The 18,348-nt window shown below is 41.0% G+C and overlaps 1 protein-coding gene across 4 annotated transcripts in view; it reads right to left on the minus strand.

Annotated features, from left to right (window-relative positions):
- The window catches only part of CUNH1orf21 (chromosome unknown C1orf21 homolog), a 227,089-nt gene that overhangs the window by 104,130 nt on the left and 104,611 nt on the right, over positions 1 to 18,348 (minus strand). For all 4 annotated transcript variants that reach the window (XM_029227464.1, XM_029227466.1, XM_029227468.1 and 1 more), the window contains one exon: positions 8,441 to 8,535. In XM_029227464.1, the coding sequence (XP_029083297.1) occupies positions 8,441 to 8,535 (95 nt within the window). The remainder of the gene's footprint in view (positions 1 to 8,440; positions 8,536 to 18,348) is intronic.

Here is an 18,348-nt window from a genome sequence, read left to right on the forward strand (position 1 = left end):
TCCAACCTGTACCTTGAAGGAGGGAGGGGAGGGGAAAGGAGGTGCTCTGTAGAGCTTGACCCTTTGTCTGTAATATCAGCTTTACCCTTGTCAGTTTATTTTACCTTATTCTCAAGAGTGCTAGGAATGTATAAATGACTTGGGAAACTGGGATGATTCAAAGTCATGGTCTTTTGCATTATCTGGTTTCCAAAAATAATTACTTGACCTTCCATGTGAGACGAGCACTCAAAGATAAACAGTCACTCCTAAGATCACCAAGAACAACCTTTAAACCAAAAAGTCAGTTTGCTATTATATTAGTTGCTCTGCAGAGTCATAGGATAAGTAAACATTGTCGTATCTGTTAAAAAGAAGAGTTTAAGTTGACCCTTAAGAGGGTTCCTCATTAGAGAACACCTGGATGGGAATTATATATCTTAGCATAATAAACATTATTGAGTCAAAGTTTACAATGTTCATTCACATGACTTGTTCCTCACCGGCATATTCTAGAAAGAGTGATATGGTGACTGTAGTCTTGAGCACTTAGCTTTCCTACTGACCTACAGGTAATGAGTGAAATTGCAGACTGTTCTCTGGTTTGTTTCAGGCTGTCAATCACTCCAATGCTTTGGAGAACATTAGTCCCCTCCAGGGGACTGCTTCAACCATAGCACATTCCGTGAGTCAGAGCCACTTCCCAGTTTTCACCAGCTGAATGCCACTGCTCCAAAGAGAGCTCTGGTAGGTTGCTGGAAATTTTCCTCTTATCAAAGATGTCTCCTAATCTCTAAGTCTTCATTTCTGCAACTGGATGTCCTGACATTTACTGGAAATGTAACGTACCGGAGATAGGTATAGGAGCTCTTACAAACTCAACAGGCGGGAAGAGGGCATACCTAGAGCTTGATTCATTCTCCTTTTCCACTAAAGCCCATTAGAATGCTCTATTTCTTATCTTGTCACTTGATTGTCCTCAGGAATTGGTAAGTTAGACAAGCATGTTTCAACTCAGTCTTCAACTCTCTGGATAATACTGAAATCAAAAGCTTACCCAACCATGATATGTCTCATTTGATAGAAAAGTGCCTTCTCATTTATACAAAGATATCTGGAAATAGTGAGTCAAAAACTATTATAATACATGTAAATCTAGGAAGCACATACAAAACCCCAAACTCAAACCCAAAAACCCCCCAAAACAAAAAACTAGCATCAAATGATTAACTCCTAAGGGAGGACAGCTTAAGAATGACAAATGTTAAGGAAAAAATGACAATGTCTTAGCGTGTAGTGAGAGGGAGCACTTCAAAACTATGTCTTTTATTTGTCTTTGGAGAGGGAAGGGGACTGAATAGTGCCAAGACTGGAGTAATTTACCCTTAAATTATTTATATGCAGAACTATTAACCTACATAAAATGAAGCTGGATGATCCTTGAGCTTCCGTGAGCTCCTTGAGCTTACCTGCTGTTAATCAGATATCAGAGAATGGTGAAAAACTGAGGGTATTTAAGATAATGAGAAAATGACAATCCTACTTACATTACAGATCCCCAGGTATGCAAGTAGTTACTGGAGTTTTGTTATTATTATCCTCTTTAAAAATAAATTTTAAATCACACAAATAATATGCTCATATTTTCCTTAAAAAATTAAAAGTATTAAAATTTTAAAATATTTTTATAAGGATAAAAATCCCCTAACCACCACACCCAATCTAACTCCACTGTTGACAATAGCCAACATCTGCATTTTCTATGCCAGAAACCGTGCTAAGAGTTTACAGGAATATCTTTTTAATTTTCACAAATTCCTGCTAAAGTGGGTTCAATTATTATCCCCATTTTGCAGAGGAGGAAACTGAGCCATGGCACACTTATGTCCCCCATTAACTCAGGTGCCGACTCTTTTTTTTTTTTTTGCGGTACGTGGGCCTCTCACTGCCGCGGCCTCTCCCGCCGCGGAGCACAGGCCCTGGACGCGCAGGCCCAGCGGCCATGGCTCACGGGCCCAGCCGCTCCGCGGCATGCAGGATCCTCCCGGACCGGGGGACGAACCCACGTCCCCTGCATCGGCAGGCGGACTCCCAACCACTGTGCCACCGGGGAAGACCCAGGTGCCCACTCTTAGTAGTTAGGGACACATCCATCCAGGCTTTTCTATGGATCCTTGTACATTTATGAGTACTCATAGCACATGTAGGGTGTTGCTGTTTTGTTTCATTAAAAAACCTTAAACGGTATCATACTATACATATCCAATCTACAATTTGCATTTCTCCCTGACAGTTCATAAATTCTAACTCATTCTTTTTAATTGCTGTCTAGTGTACTACAGCTGTAGCATTCTCCTAGTGACAAGCATGAAGGTTATTTTTGATTTTTCACTTATAGAAACAATGCTGTAGTGAAAGTCTTGTGCAAGTTTTCTCATTCACAAGGGCAGCTGCTTGGGTGGATATCAAGATATGGAAGTGCTGGGTGATGCTGAGCGCATGTTTAAATTTTAATAGATACTGCTAAATTGTCCTCCAAGATATGTACCACTAGTATGTAAATACATATTTTCCTATTACCATGCCAAAATCTGATATTATCAATCTTCAAATTTTTGCCAAGCTAAGGAATCATGTTTTAATATGCATTTCCCTGATTACAATAAACGTTGTGTTAGGCAACACCATCTGGACTGGTAATTAAATGATAAAGTGAGTTAAAGTAGGGCAACATAAAAAATGTATATATACATTAAGCATATTATTTATTTTAAAATACATAGATGTGCATTCCCCCTCCCATCTTTTGACACAGGAACAAGGCTTCTCAAGTAAGGGATCACTGACTGGGGCTCTACATATACCTTCTGCATTAACCACACCCTTATAATGTACATCTAAGATTCCCTGGTTTGGTTTCTTAAGTGAAGTGAGGACGTGAAAGCCTTGTGAAATAATCTGAGTGCAGAATTTAATTTAATTTAACCGTAAGTTTTTAGTAATTGGCTTCATCAAGATTTTCCAAAGCATTTAATTTAATTTTCACAAAAACAGCTCTCTTTCCACACTTGTGTTTCATTGGTTTATATATTACCTAACTAAATTACATAATTACAATGACATTCATCCAGTATAAGCAGGTTTGGAAACCATCGCACTGGCGCTTGGAAAACACACATTTAACTGAGAGAGCAAAAGCACAGAGGTATTCTAGAGAGTAGCCCACCAGCCATTCTGTGAGCCCACCCTAGACTGAAGTCAGCATCTTTCAGAGGGGTTTGGGAGAGTCTTCTAACGCAGCAGGTTGGGTAAGAGAGTAGCCACTGTACTAGTGATGTGGAACATCTTTTCATATGCTTATTACCCAATATCCTCTACTGTGAACCATCTGTTCATTTCATTTACCTATTTTTCTAGTGGATTAGCCTTTTCTTAATTATTTACAAGTGTTCTTTAGAAATCCCAGTACTAATCCTTTGTCTTTTATGTCATAAATACTTTCTCCCAGGATGTTGCCTATCTATTAACTACTTTTCTGTAGTTATTCTGTCTTGCAGAAGTACTTAATTTTGATCTAATGAAATAAACTATTTTTCTTTCTTTTTTTAATATATTTATTTATTTATTTTTGGCTGCATTGGGTCTTCGTTGCTGAGTGTGGGCTTTCTCTAGTTGCAGTGAGTGGAGACTACTCTTCGTTGCGATGTGTGGGTTTCTCATTGCAGTGGCTTCTCTTGTTGTGGAGCACGGGCTCTAGGGCATGGGCTTCAGTAGTAGTGGCACATGGGCTCAGGAGTTGTGGCTCGTGGGCTCTAGAGCGCAGGCTCAGAAGTTCTGGCGCATGGGCTTAGCTGCTCTGCGGCATGTGGGATCTTCCTGGACCAGGGCTCGAACCTATGTCCCCTGCATTGGCAGGTGGATTCTTAACCACTGCGCCACCAGGGAAGTCCCACTATTTTTCTTTCTTCATAGCTTTTGCTTTCTATGTCTTAAGAAAGCCTCCCCTGCTTTGCTAAGATTCTGAACATATTCTCCTATGTTTTCTTCTAATACTTCAATAATTTTATGATTCCAGATGAGGAACTTGAAGTTCAGAAGTTTCAGATATTTGACGAAAATTATAAAGCTAGAAATAATCCGGGATCCATATTGATATATATTTATATATAATCTCCAAAGTCAATGCTACTACTTTATACTACTTTCCCGAAGAAGGAATTAAAGTCTGAGAGAAGTAAAGTGAAATACATGGATGTCCAACAGTGGTAAAAATTGGATGAATGCACATGTTTGTACTGAGTACATAAATGGTTGACATATAAATGACTCATCATCAGCCACAGAAAACCAGCACAACCTCTTCCACCCACAGAAACTGTGGTCAATAGAATTTAGATGTCCCAGGTGACTGGACATCGAAATACTATTGAGCAACTACCAGGTACAAAATAATAGTTGGACCTCGAGGTCCAACTTCTCTTATTCATACATTCCTCCATCCACATTCAAGCAAACAAAAATATACCGAACACCTAGCATGTCCCAGGTAACAAGCGCCACACACTCATAGATGTGGACTTTGCTAGACTCCTTTGCATGGATAGTCCGCAAGTTCCTAAAGCTTTGCTTGCTCAAAACCAACCTCTGCATTCGCAATGTACCTTGAGTTGTGGTCGTTTAGGTCACATGCCTTCTATCTGCTACCAGAAAGTGAGCCCACTAGGGTGATGAGATTTACATTATGCTCCTCTGCATCCCCCAAAGCACAGAGCCTAAGGCCCTGACAGTACAGGTGTTCTGTTACTGCAGTTACTACACTGTCGTGTGATGGATGCTTCACTTCCTCTCTTGTGGACCACATTTGATCTTTTAAGGGTGGGCAAGAATGAGTAATGAATAATGAATGAATGAACACTTTGTATTTTCATCAAACAAAGCCTTCTTAGTGATTTTACCTTTTCATTGAGGTCACTATTTATTCTCACCACTACCGGTCATCTTTCCAGGTGTCACAGTCTTGTTATTACCATTATCTCCTGAGTCCTCTGTCTTCCTTTAATACCTATAATAAGCTGTCAAATCTTGTTGCTTCTATTGCACCCTTGCCTAAACCTTTTCTATTCTCCCTGCCACTACCTTGGTTCAGGTTCACTATCTCTTGCAAAAACTATTATGAATGATCTCCCACCCAGGCTCCCCATACTACTCCATATTACACCTGCTGATTCCACATAAACTTTCCTGAATCATAATCTCATTCTGACAACCCCTAGCTTAAAAACTTCAAAGGCTCCCATTAATCCACTGAATTGATTTTGGACCTCTCAGCTGGACATCAAAGCTCTGTGTATGACCCCATCTACGTTTTGTCTCTAATTTCCCGCTGCTCTCCTACTGATGCCTTCTCCTGACCCCTCCCGCTCCCCAATCAAACAGGACCATGTGCTTTTTATTAAATATGTTTTGGGTTTTCCATCTCTGTTACTTCAGCCTGGGGCACTCTCCCTCATTCTATCCTTTGAGGCCCATTGTAAACACCAGCTCTTTCATCCAGTAGGTCCTGATACCACAACAGACAAGATATCTGCCTTCTTTGATATCGGCAGCTCTTTGTGTTGTCTTCTTGGAATCAATCTTGTTTTATTTATCTAACCTTGCTTTATTTATAGTCATTTGGTACTTACCTTGTTTACTGCAATACAAGCGCCTTGTGGTAAGAGTCAGTGGTTTCCTTATTTTTGTGTTTATCTGCAGAGTTTGGGACAGAGCCTTGTACACAGAGGCACCCAGTAAGCTACTGGTTGACCTGAACAGTTCCCTCAACTTTACTGTAAGCTCCTTAAGGACAGTGACTTTAAGTACACTGTGTCTCTCAACCCAAGTAAAGGCCTTGTGCATAACAGGTACTCAAAACATACTTGTTTAAGTACTTTCATGGTTCCGGAGCAAGATTTTTCAAAACAGATGTAATACTGGCATTAACCTAAAACATTCACTTAAATCTCTCTCACCAATTAACGTAAAAGAAAAAGAAAAGGAACACTGACTCTAACGTTCATTATTCTTTCTTTTCATTTTATGTGATAATGCCTAACTCTTATTAGGTGCTTATCACGTACCAGGCACTGCACTCAAAGTTTTACAACAATCACCTCGTGTAATCCTCCCAAGAGCACCATGAAGCACTGTCTTTTTCCCCAATGGGTGGACAAGAGGTTTAGAGAAGTGAAGTAACTTGATCCTGCAATGAGTAAGTGGCAGAGCTGAGATCTGAATCCAGGCAGTTTCTGCCTCCAAAAACCCATGGTTGTCACCATCGTGCCATATGCCTTGGTTATGTTTGCCAACTCTCTTAATTTCAACAGTTTGCATAAAAAAAAAAATCTTTTAAAAAGTACTTCAAGCCACATCTTAAAATCATTCTTTGAAACATAAGAACATCTTGACTCTCAGATTATTTTAATGGATGTAAAAATAAAGAATTGTTAAGTCTATCTCGTCCACCTTCCAATGTAAGCTTCAAATTTAGGAGGCTGTTTTCTCAAATGGTATGCATGGTCAGTACTTGATTATGCATCCCCCCAAATGGAGGTGACAAAGGTAACATACTTCCAAATAACTGAAAATCATTTTATTTTGGAACGCAGTCTAGAAATCTCAGAACCAAAAATAACCATTTAGTCCCCATTCTCCTTGTAAGTCTTCATATACTTGAAAACTCCTCTTGGTGGCCTGGACTCTGATTCGCTGGCAGAGTAAAGGGGTGTAGGGTTGACATAGATAATCCATGAGTAAATAGGCCAGAATTTCTCTCTTTTTGAATCTCCATTCAGTCTGCATGGAAAAGCAGTAGCACCAATTCTGACCACAGTGATGAAAAAGAATACACTAGCACCAAGGAACTGATAGACTGTCAATCTGACAGAGAAGGAAAAAAAGCTGTACTGGCCCTAAATACGATGAGAGCAACACTGAGGAAAAACTCACAAGCTGTAAGATAAAAGCCATTGCCTTCCTTAGGATTTCAGAGATACAAGCATGTGAAGTAGAGATGGACACTAGTAGTTACATCTAAGAAAGAGCCACCAGCGGACTGGTCACCAATGTCTCTTTAGCCTCCAATGGAAATACTATTACTAAAGATGAGATTCATAACTTAAGATGAAATTATATCAAGCAAGGACAAACTTTGTTCAATAAAATACAGTAGAAAACTGACTACTGATGTTTCAACTACTCAGATCTTCTATTTATCTATTCAAAGCAAAAAAAAAAATTCATGTAAAAAGTCTGATAATATTAACTTCCCTATTTAGTCATAGCTACCTTTTCTGGATTTAAGTATTGATGTTAAAATATACCACAGGTATGATGAACCTCTGTGACTTAAGGGATACCTTAAAATCCAAATCCCATTTATAAAGCAAAATTTTATCAGAGTATTTTTCACTCCTTTAAAATGATCTAAAATACTCAGTTGTTGATACCTGAGTTTTTCAAGTTGTAGATCATATGTTCAGAAAAGAATAGAGGAAAAAGAGTGAGCCTGTTATGTTCATTAGTGTATCATGGAAAAATGACAGCCTTAAATACTCATGAGCACTGGTGAATATTCTGCCGACTCCCTCTGCTGTAGCAGAAATCAGAAAAACAAACCACATAACGGAAAAAGGAGTTTAAGTCAAGTGAAAATATTTTATGACATTGCAAACTTCTTAAAAATACATTCACTCAAACATGAAAAAAATAGCAAGCAATTAATCCCAAAGCAAAAGAGAAAAACAATTCTGCTCCAACATAACTGAATAAATGCATATTCTTAACAATCTGTAATCTCTTAAGAAATCAGCTAATATGATAACTTACTGCTTGTTTAAGAGATGGAATATTAAGGTGGAACATGTGTATTGATTTGTATTAGAGAAAGAGGTTCCTAACTATGTTTCAGATCATTACAATTCTCACGTTAACTCAAAACCCACAATACCTTAACAGTGTGAATGTGAAGTACAAATTTGATAAAGACCTACCTTCAAAGTACCTTATTTTCCTTTGAAAGGCAACTTCCTTAACAACACTACATATCGAGAATAATGAAACTTAGCCATTCACTGTGATCTGGACACGAGTTAAAGGATGCAGAGAAAAAGAAAAAAGGTAACGCCCCCACCCCCATAAAACTCATTCCTACTTTATGCTTTTTCCTTTAAATTTAACCATTCTGAAATACTAATAATTTTGCTACATTTCCCCTGAAACATTCTCTATGAAGATTAAAGAAGGGCTTGTTCAAAAACAGGATACAGGAGTACTGGTACAGCTTCCAGGCAAGCTATAAATAGCAATGGCATTTTCAAGAAATCTCATGCCAGCGTGTAAGCTGCAGTTTAAACATGCAGTGAAGATTTTATTATAATGCTGTCACCAAAATTCATTGTTATACGAGAAAGTCAATGCTTACCAAGTTTTCTTGGTTCCTGGCTGCTATTTTTTGCTCCTCTTCTGCCCCATTTTTCATGTATTTGACCTCTTCCACCGGTTTGATCCTATACTCATCTGAGTGCCAAAAAAGAAAAGACATTTTATAACTTTTTTCACAATGGGAGAAGTGTCAGTAAGAAAAGCCCAACAGCATAATTTGTTAGAGCCTCTTCCCTGCGGCCTTTCTATGGGGTTCATTTGAAACAATCTGGAAGAAGCTTCACCAGCCTCTTTTTATGAGGCGCTCTCCTCTGTCTACTGGGCAAAGCTCAGCAACACGAAGGCAGCTAATGAAAGTGGCACTGCCTGGTCCTTTCACAGAGAGCAGATGGTGGCAGCAGAAACGGAGGTTATTCCATATCTAAAGCCTATTCGGAATTTATACACATTAGGGCATAGCGCATAATGGTTTAAGGAGATTTTTCTCCTTGAGAATATTCGTTCAAAATGCCTGTGGCAGCAACGTTATGCAGTACGTTCACACCTGAATTTCTTTCTTTTGGAAAAACAAAGTAAGACTAAAGAGCTTAACTGATCAACAAATAGATATAAACAATTGGAAACTGAAATTTTCCTGTGATCCCCATATTAAATGTGGAACAGTCTGCAACGATTTCATATGATACATACAGACTTTAATCTCTCTGTAAAGTCACATACATGAAGAGCCATAATATCACACGGCTCTAACTGGTAGGTATATCTATCACTCAAGGCGGGACAGTATAGTGGACCATGGACGGGACCTGGACTTTGCAACAGCCAGAGAGAGAGTACAACAAACTCCAATATCAAAACACATCATAGAACAAACTTGGGAAAACTTGCAATTAAAGTTCCTCTCCAGGGCAGAGGTTTGGTGATGCCAATGATGACATTTTCACCAGATTTCTGTCAATAGGAAATGACTTGGGCACACTAAGGTCAAAAACAGGTGTGACTTTGAGTCACCTTTAGTCCAGTGTGTAGGAAAAATCACAGACATTATGGAATCAGAAAATTTCATCAACCAACAAGCTGATGATTGCCTAGCATATGACATGGAATAATGTCTATAAAAGGCTACCTAATAGACAGATGTCTATCACTAGGAAGTTGCAATATATTTTCTTATTGCCTGTGGTTAATTTGCTACAATGACTATATGCTTATATAATTTCTTGCCTTACTATTTATAATACCATTTCCTATATAGTTTCAGGCTTCCTCATACTATCCCTTAACACGCTACCCCCAAAGATGTTTGTTACAGTTAATATTTCTTCAAGTAATTATGCTGTTCCAATGTTTCTCAAAATTATCATCCTTATGAAAGTAATACATTTGCATATATCTGAATAAAGACTCCATGTTCACAGCTGAGCCAATTGTTTTTTCCATCTGACAATTCAAGGTAGTTATGGATTCTGCTTCTTTCTAAAGAAATTAGAAAGACTGGTATGAGGTTACAGTAATGAGTCCTTTAGGAATACCACATCCTAAATGTATTAACAAGTTAATCAATGGGTTCTGATCCACAATTACAAAATACAGAATTTCACATTCCAATTTGGTACTCAGAAGAGAAAAAAATAAGAGAAAGTTAATAAATTTGGCACATTTAATTAAGGATTATTTACTCAGAAGTTGGAAAAGCACTTGTTAATTGAAAAAGAAAAGACACTGCCTAATTATGCCTCCCATACAATTAAACAGAGACAAAAAATAAAGGAAAAAAATAATAGCTAAAGATGGGTCTCCCTAACTTCAGTTTGGAACATTAATATTTACAAATGATGGTTCACTGGGATAATTACTAACATTTAACTGATCTAAATTGTGATCTTAATTACTTACAGTGAGTCTCTAATTATTTAAATATAAACACACATACATACATTATTTGTTTTAAACACAATTCCAGTGGACTCTATCATTTTGTCTAGAGGACACAAAACCTCACATGATGAGATGGGGAAAGCATAACATTTTAGGACCTAAGCAGAACCTTCTGAAAGAGGCTTCCAAAAGACGGTCCTTTGCCTGCGGCGCAGCAAAAGGTTTCTTCTAGAGGAGACCCGCCCTTGCCTTGCCCGCTGTCCTCTCCCACCCCTAAGCCACAGCCCACAGTAGACACTCTCTAAACAGCTGAGTGATATTCAATCTTCATTCTCTTTTTATCCCTACAGGAAACACAGCTGAATTCAAAGTATCAATAGTAGACAAACTATTAATATTTTTCTAATATTTTTCTTCAATGAAGAAAAGCTGCTGGCTACATGTCTTTCAAAGCAGTGTTATCCCACATACAGACTTTTTATAATATCACCAATTTAGAAAGAGGATAGGTTTTAGTGTGTCATTAACAAACACGCCTGGCTAGCCAATGCTGTCTTTGTGGAACACGCTATAACTGGATGAAAAAGAAAAACAAACAGCCACGACTGCAAAGCCAGACCTATCATTATTACTTACATAACACACTGCACAGAATCCATCGTGGTATGAAACAAAAAAGCCAGCAAGACCCTTAGATAAACCACAATTTGTATAAAGCAAATACTTAAAAACGGTCTGTCAAGTCTCTCAAAGGCTGGTGCTGGGGATGAAGATGCCCATCTGGAAACAGACAACTCGCCAACCAACGTGTCACACATTTCCATGGCGATGCAGCCGTCAGGAACGGCACTCTGTGTGGACCAATGGAGCATTTAGGGTTATGGCAGTGACACAACCACTACGGAAATCCATTTTTCCTTTTGGTGAGGGCACAGGGGGATCCGTGTGGGACTTTAGCCCCTTCATCAGATCACACACTGGAGGCAACTGCAAGTAGCAGAGCCACTGTTACAAGCCAGAGAGCCCCGCCCGGCAACAGAACAACCTGCCAGCTTAATTAAGAGGAGCCACAAGCAGACTGTCTTCCTCTGGCTCCCTCACACCTGTTCACAATTTTTCTTTTCTTCCTGTTGATCTTGTCAGGTGGCTTCTTAAAATGCACGTCAGGAGCTGTAGGCTAACACCCAGTTTCGAACCTGCTCCCCTTTCTCCCTATGTAAACAGTTGCAGGCTGTGCCAGTCAAAATAGATCTGGGGTAAAAGCACTGCTGTGGTGATATTTTTAGCATTTTATTCCTCAGATTCCATCAGAAAGGGCTACACTTTCTGTGGCAGCTCTATCATGCTAAAGACACACTGTTGCCCACCAAATCTCTGCGCCTCACGTTTGACGTAAAGTGCCTCATATATACATATATAAAATGAGGTTTTTAGAACTAGAAGGTGATCAGTTGGTTGGACTTGCTTCAGATGTTATGGAATCATCCCCATTTTCAGGATCCTGTCAATTCTTCCATTGTCAACAACTCACTGGCCCCTATCCTGTCCTCCCAAGTTTTGCAGATGGAAGATCTGCTATAAGGTTACATTTATAAACAACGGAACTGACTTCAAAGTGAGTGAATTAGAAGATGAATGCTGGAGTGAGTTCATAATGCCATAACTATTAAAAGGTTAACAGTTCTCATAAAAGTACATATTAGATGGGGAAGGAGGAAGACAGGCAAGAGTTCTAGAAATGCTACTCTTTGAGGTAGGAAGGGATCTTTTTTTTTTTTTTTTTTTTTTGCGGCACGCGGGCGTCTCACCGCTGCGGCCTCTTCCGTCGCGGAGCACAGGCTCCAGATGCACAGGCCCAGCGGCCACGGCTCACGGGCCCAGCCGCTCCGCGGCACGTGGGACCCTCCCGGACCGGGGCACAAACCCGCGTCCCCTGCCTCAGCAGGCGGACTCCCAACCACTGCGCCACCAGGTAAGCCCGTAGGAAGGGATCTTACAGTTCTTTCCTAGAACGGTGAAATTCGTATCTATTGATACTTTCACACTCAAGTCTTCTTCTGATCAATGACATATGTACCAGAATGAATCTTTCCCAGGACTGTTCCAATTTCAAAAACTGGGCTAATGTCATACCAAAACAATCCAACATCTGGGCATCTTCACTGGATTGCTTCATCATCCAAATTTTGCATGAAGATTCTCTAGTAGACTTATTATTATTATATGCTCAGGAAAATATGAGGACTTGGAACAAGAGGTAAAAGAAGTATTTATAAAAATAAACAAACCAGGGCTTCCCTGGTGGCGCAGTGGTTGAGAGTCCGCCTGCCGATGCAGGGGACACGGGTGCGTGCCCCGGTCCGGGAAGATTCCACATGCCGCGGAGCGGCTGGGCCCGTGAGCCATGGCCGCTGAGCCTGCACGTCTGGAGCCTGTGCTCCTCAACGGGAGAGGCCACAACAGTGAGAGGCCCGCGTACCGCAAAAAAAAAATAAACAAACCAATTAAAAGACTAAACTATTCTGCATTTTAGTGTAAACTCACTTCCCTTGGGTTTCTCCCACTGAACATCCTGTCCCCCATGCTAACTAAATTCAAGTCCCAAAATCCTGGTACGACTTCAAATTCTTGCCTAGGATCTTTCTTTACTTGGTGAGATTTTTTTCAAGAGATGAGTATTCACGGTGGCTAAGAGCTTAGCCTCTAGAGCTTGAATGACTAGCCATATGGCCTTGGGCAGCTTACTCATGCTTTCTGTGCCTTGGTTTCTTCATTTGTAAAATGGGAATATTTATAGTACCTAATCTCACACATAGAGTCACATGAATTAATATATGAATATACTTAAAACAGTGCCTAGCCCATAATAAATGCTCAATAAATGTTGGCTGCTGTTTTAGAAAAACTGTGCTGGTTCTGCAGGGAACACTATTTCTAATGCACAAAATCCATCAAGGTATAAAAACAAAAAGCATAATGTAAACATCCAAAATTAATTTAACTGAAAATTCTGACTTAACTATGCTAACAAATAAAGTGAGAAGGGAATATTATCGTCCAGGATAAGCCTTTAGCATTTTTTAACTAAATGCATATAGTGCTTTAATTAAAATAAAACATAATTTTAAAAGAACAATAAATAACTTTTATGACAGGAAAAAGAAAAGTGATCATTATTTGAGTGAAACCAGGGTTACAAGAAAATAATGTTCCTCTATCTTCCTTTATATCCTAACTCAATTATTGCCATTGGCACAGCTCCTAGTCTCGGCCTTCCTTGAGGGCACAAGAGTGAATGGGTGAGGTTCAGGAGAGTCTGAGAACCTACCATGGGCTGGGCTCTGTGATAAGCAATGGAGGGGGTGTGGAGGGGGGAGACAGTGCCCGGGGAAAACCACTGTCTTGGGGGGAGGCTTATGCTCTGAGAACCCTTCTGCTACCTGGAGCACGTTCCTCAGGCTAGACTGACCGCACAAGTAGGCTGACCCTATTCCACTCAGCCACAGTCCACCAAGACAGACTAACTCTGGAAAACCTTATGCACAAAGTAGAGACTCAGCTGAAGGACCTCATAGACCAGTATCAATTCTCTGAGTCAGGCAGTCCCTTCACGATAATTACTATATCCTCACTTGCAGAAAGTGATTTCGCCCTTTCCAATGTAATAGTTATCATTAAGCAATTTCTAGGGTAATTATGAACTGCTCGTTCTAAATGTTTTGAATATTTCTAAAATAAGGCTTTGGTGCATTTAATACAAAATGCTCTCATTTTCAGAGTGTGTCTCAAATCAACCTAATAAAGGAAAACTAATTTCAAAATAAGATTGTCTAATACATGAAGTGCTCATGGTCTAAAAATATAAACTGTTAAAAAATAACAAGCAGGGAAATTATGTTTTCAGACTTCATATTTGTAGAAGATTAAACCCTGGCCACTGGGTTTCCACTAGGGGAATTAGGAAGATTGTACATATTTGTACATATCCCCCTTTATGATATCTCATAATTGAAAACTGTTAATATCACTAAGAGGGCAAGTCTCATATGTCTACTGTATCCTTATTCACTAGTGAAACCTAATGCTTGGATATATTTGAAAATCAGAGATAGCTAAAACATATAGTCTTGCTTCAGTCATGTAAAACTCATTTCAGCACACCCTCACTAATAAGGGGTATTATGCTTTTTAAAAATATGCAATGAATTGAAGGGTGAAAATGGTATCTAATTTTTATTTTAGTTTGATGTTTCAAAATTTACTAGTGATACTGAATACTTCCCCCCGTTTTGATCATTCATGTGTGCCCTTTGTGATATATCTCTTCATATCCTTTGACTCTTTTCTCTAATTGGAGTTGTAGCATTTTTCCTATTGACTGTGATATGAGCTCTCTGTAAACTATACCAATTTATGGACATACTTCTGGCCCCAAAAGGTCTGGGCAAAAACGCCTCTTGATTTTCATTCAGACATGAGGTGGTGGAAGGAACTAGCAGCTTTCTGTCTTTGAGGCAAGTGCTAGGCTATCCCCTGCTGTCTTTTCTGTGTTTCTTTCCTTCTTCATTTCAGCAATATTCATTGAGCACCTACTGCATGCCAGAGAATGTAGTACTCAGTCCTGGGGTTATGCCTAGGGAAGGGAAGCAGAGCCTGTTCTCAAGGAGCTCACAGCTAGTAGGGGAAGATTTAAGAAAATGAGCAAATAGAGTGCAGAATGTCTGCAGCCATGAAGCAGATGTGTGGGGTGACTGTAATAAGAACAGAAGGGAGGGACCCCCCTAAACAAGGATGGGGAGAGTCTTGGAGGAGGTAACGTTATCTCACTGGAGCGCTGAGGAACACTAGTGTGTGTGTGGGAAGGACAGGTCTAGGCAAGGCGACGGTGAGTTCAACAACCAGAGAGAGCATGGCAGACAGGAACACTGCAAGTGGTCTAGTACGGCCAACACGCAGATTCCAGGGGGCCTCGAGGGATGTAGGGAGCAGAGGCTGCCAGGGCCAGTGCAGGAAGACCTGGTATGTGAATCCTACCAGAGGCAGGCTCCATTCTGAGGGGATACGGTCTCCCCAACCAGGGCCCAGACTGAAGCCACCAGTACAGGCTAAGCTTCTGTCCTCTGGCCTGTCCTCAACCATCTCCTCTGGAGAGACCCCCCAACCATAGTAATCCAAGGCTTTCTCCCTCTCTCTGAAAGAAGGTGTAGCAAAGGTGGAACTTACATGGAGCAGTGGAGGTGGACCAGTCAGGTGAGGAAGGTGAGGAAGGACACACGGAGAAGACTGGCCAAGAGCCAGAGAAAGCAGCCACAAAGAGTCTCACGAGGGTGGAGTTTTTACCTGGAGTCAGCTGGTGGGGCACTGGTGGGGCTGGAGCTTAAGACACAACATCTGCCAGAACCTGTTTCCCGCCTCCCTGACAGGTATGCCTTCAACTGGTGATGGGGAGATATCACAGCATGCAGAACAGGGAGTGGCTGGGATGGGGTGTGATCCATCCTAGGGGCAAAGAAGCTGCCACTGAACCTGATCCCAGCTCCTTCCCCTTTGGCGGGACAGCAGTGAATCACAAGGGACAGAGCACCAGCTTCCAAGGGCCTTTCTCTTCTGGACCTGGCTTGGTGACTTCCCAGCTGTGTGCCGTGGAGGCAGGGGATAGACTTCTCTGAGTGAACGGAGTGCGTTGCGATGCTTGTGCACGGCTGCTATGGCCTCTTAGCATTCTTAGGGTCTTGTCCACGCCTCCGAAGAGGACAAGCTGAGAGGTGTCCACAGCTGCAAGGATGGTGGTAAAGCTTCCCTCATTACAGCACCCTTAATAATTAAGACTGGACCTGCAGGCCTCATTCCTGAATCATTGCATCATTTCAGAGGCCAGATAGCACATCTCCTCCATTCATCTGAGGCTCATTCAGTGACCAGGGAACTACTGGCCAGTCATTAAGGGCCCCGGAACATGCATCTTCTGACACACTCTGACAAAAGACATGCCACCAGATGCAAATCCAGCCTGGACTCCTTTAGGAATGCGTATGCAACCAAGGCTTTCCTATGGAGAGGGGGTTTAATTTTTGGATCATACAGTAATAATTCCTAACCAAGAAAGAGAATGAGTGGCGAGCCACTCCCAGAGAGGGAGGGCACGCATGGTGGTTCTGACAGCCATTTACCCAGCTTCTCAAGAGCCCCGCTCTGACTCTTATGGAGTGCTGGTTTTCCACCAACCACAGAAAAGCTGGAGGCCAGCTAAGTCCTCTCTACTGTTCTTGGTGCGGTTCCTCTTATCCTTGATAACCGTTCAAGAAAAAGCCTGCCCAGCTGTCTGTCCTCTCCCCTGCTTTGATTTAATCCTCATGTCGGCCCTATGAGGCTGGTATTATAACCCATTTTCCAGTTGCAGAGATTAGTCCTTGATTGGCTGGTCAAGTGGCAGTGCTGGTTCTAACCCAGGTTGGTTGGAATCCAGGGCCGGGCTCCTAACCACGAAGCCAGTTCTTTTTTTAAACCGCAAAGCACAGGAAATAATTACCCTGAGAAATGGTACAGGCATGAAGTATGAATGGATTCAGAAAGGATATGGACATATTTGCAAATCACAGTGACATAAATAAAAGTTATAAAGACAACTAACATTCATGGGTAACATCAGGGAAACTATCAGATCCCTTGTCAGGCGTCTGGAGCTTCTGTCGGTGGAAGATACCATCCCTGTGCTCCTTAAGTTAGGAATTAATATACCAATCAAAGTAAGGGTTGTGAGACTTTTCATTACAATGCCGATTTGACCACCACTGCATCTAATGGAAGAAAACGGACGCTATTCTACAGTATACAGTAAATACTGCAATGTCTTTACAAAAACTTTGTATTTTGAAAGATAACTTCCTTTTAAGCCTTCTGTTATACACTACAGTTTTGATATATGATCCTAGCATTAAGACCAAGCAATAAATCTAGGATGTCTTCCTTCACTGGAGGTGGAGAAAGAGGAGGAGGATGAGAGCTTTCGTTTATAGAGCCCGTTTTTTGTTTGTTTGTTTGTTTGTTTGTTTGCGGTACGCGGGCCTCTCACTGCTGTGGCCTCTCCCGCTGAGGAGCACAGGCTCCGGACGCACAGGCTCAGCGGCCATGGCTCACGGGCCCAGCTGCTCTGCGGCACGTGGGATCTTCCCGGACCCAGGCACGAACCCGTGTCCCCTGCATCAGCAGGCGGATTCCCAACCACTGCGCCACCAGGGAAGCCCCCTATAGAGCCCTTTAAATGTCCCCGATCCAGTTCAGAAAATCTGTTATACAACAGCCCATTTAATGCTCACAGGGCTCTAAGAAAGAGAACCGTCAATGTCTCCATCCTAAGGAAACATTCACTCATCCATCTAGCTATACCATCCAGTAAGTGTTGGGGCCAGGCCTTGAACCAGGCAGTCTGACTCAGATCCCAGGCTCTTACTTGACTTTCCCACAAACGTGTAGTAAAGTTAATTCCTGATAAAAACAAAAATTCTCTTTGTTTGCTGATTTCCATTACAGAACTATTAGAAAATGTTATCACAATATGGATCCTCTCCCCGAATGGAAGTCACCTTTAAGATAAAGATAAAGATAAAGATAAAGATAAACCTTTTCAGGTCAGGCATTAAAAAATGTATTATGATAAAATAAGATCTAAAATAAATGCAAACAGTTATTTTCTTTTTAGGGGTAAACTATAAGGCACTAACAGAAATTACGAACAGATACTAAGAGAGGGGCTCACATGCCTTCCTTTGTACATGAAGTCAATAAAACTCCAATGTCATTCCACTGTCAAGAGGGCTTGAAATGAGAGTTGCTTTTCTAGGACTGGCAATAAATTTCTGCTGATTCATTCACAGTTAATCCTTCACTGCTGCCCAAGATCAAGGGTCATGAATTTGCAGGATGGCTGGTCAGGATTAGGAAATTCTATGATCATTCCAGAAACTCTTCCCATTTAATGTGGCTGCCATAGAGTTAACCAAAACATTGAACAATTTGGCCAATGGTGTGTGTGTGTGTGTGTGTGTGTGTGTGTGTGTGTGTGTGTGTGTG

This window comes from Monodon monoceros, unplaced genomic scaffold (genome assembly GCF_005190385.1).
Source record: "Monodon monoceros isolate NGI ecotype Baffin Bay Population unplaced genomic scaffold, NGI_Narwhal_1 Super_Scaffold_18, whole genome shotgun sequence".
Classification (NCBI taxonomy): domain Eukaryota; kingdom Metazoa; phylum Chordata; class Mammalia; order Artiodactyla; family Monodontidae; genus Monodon; species Monodon monoceros.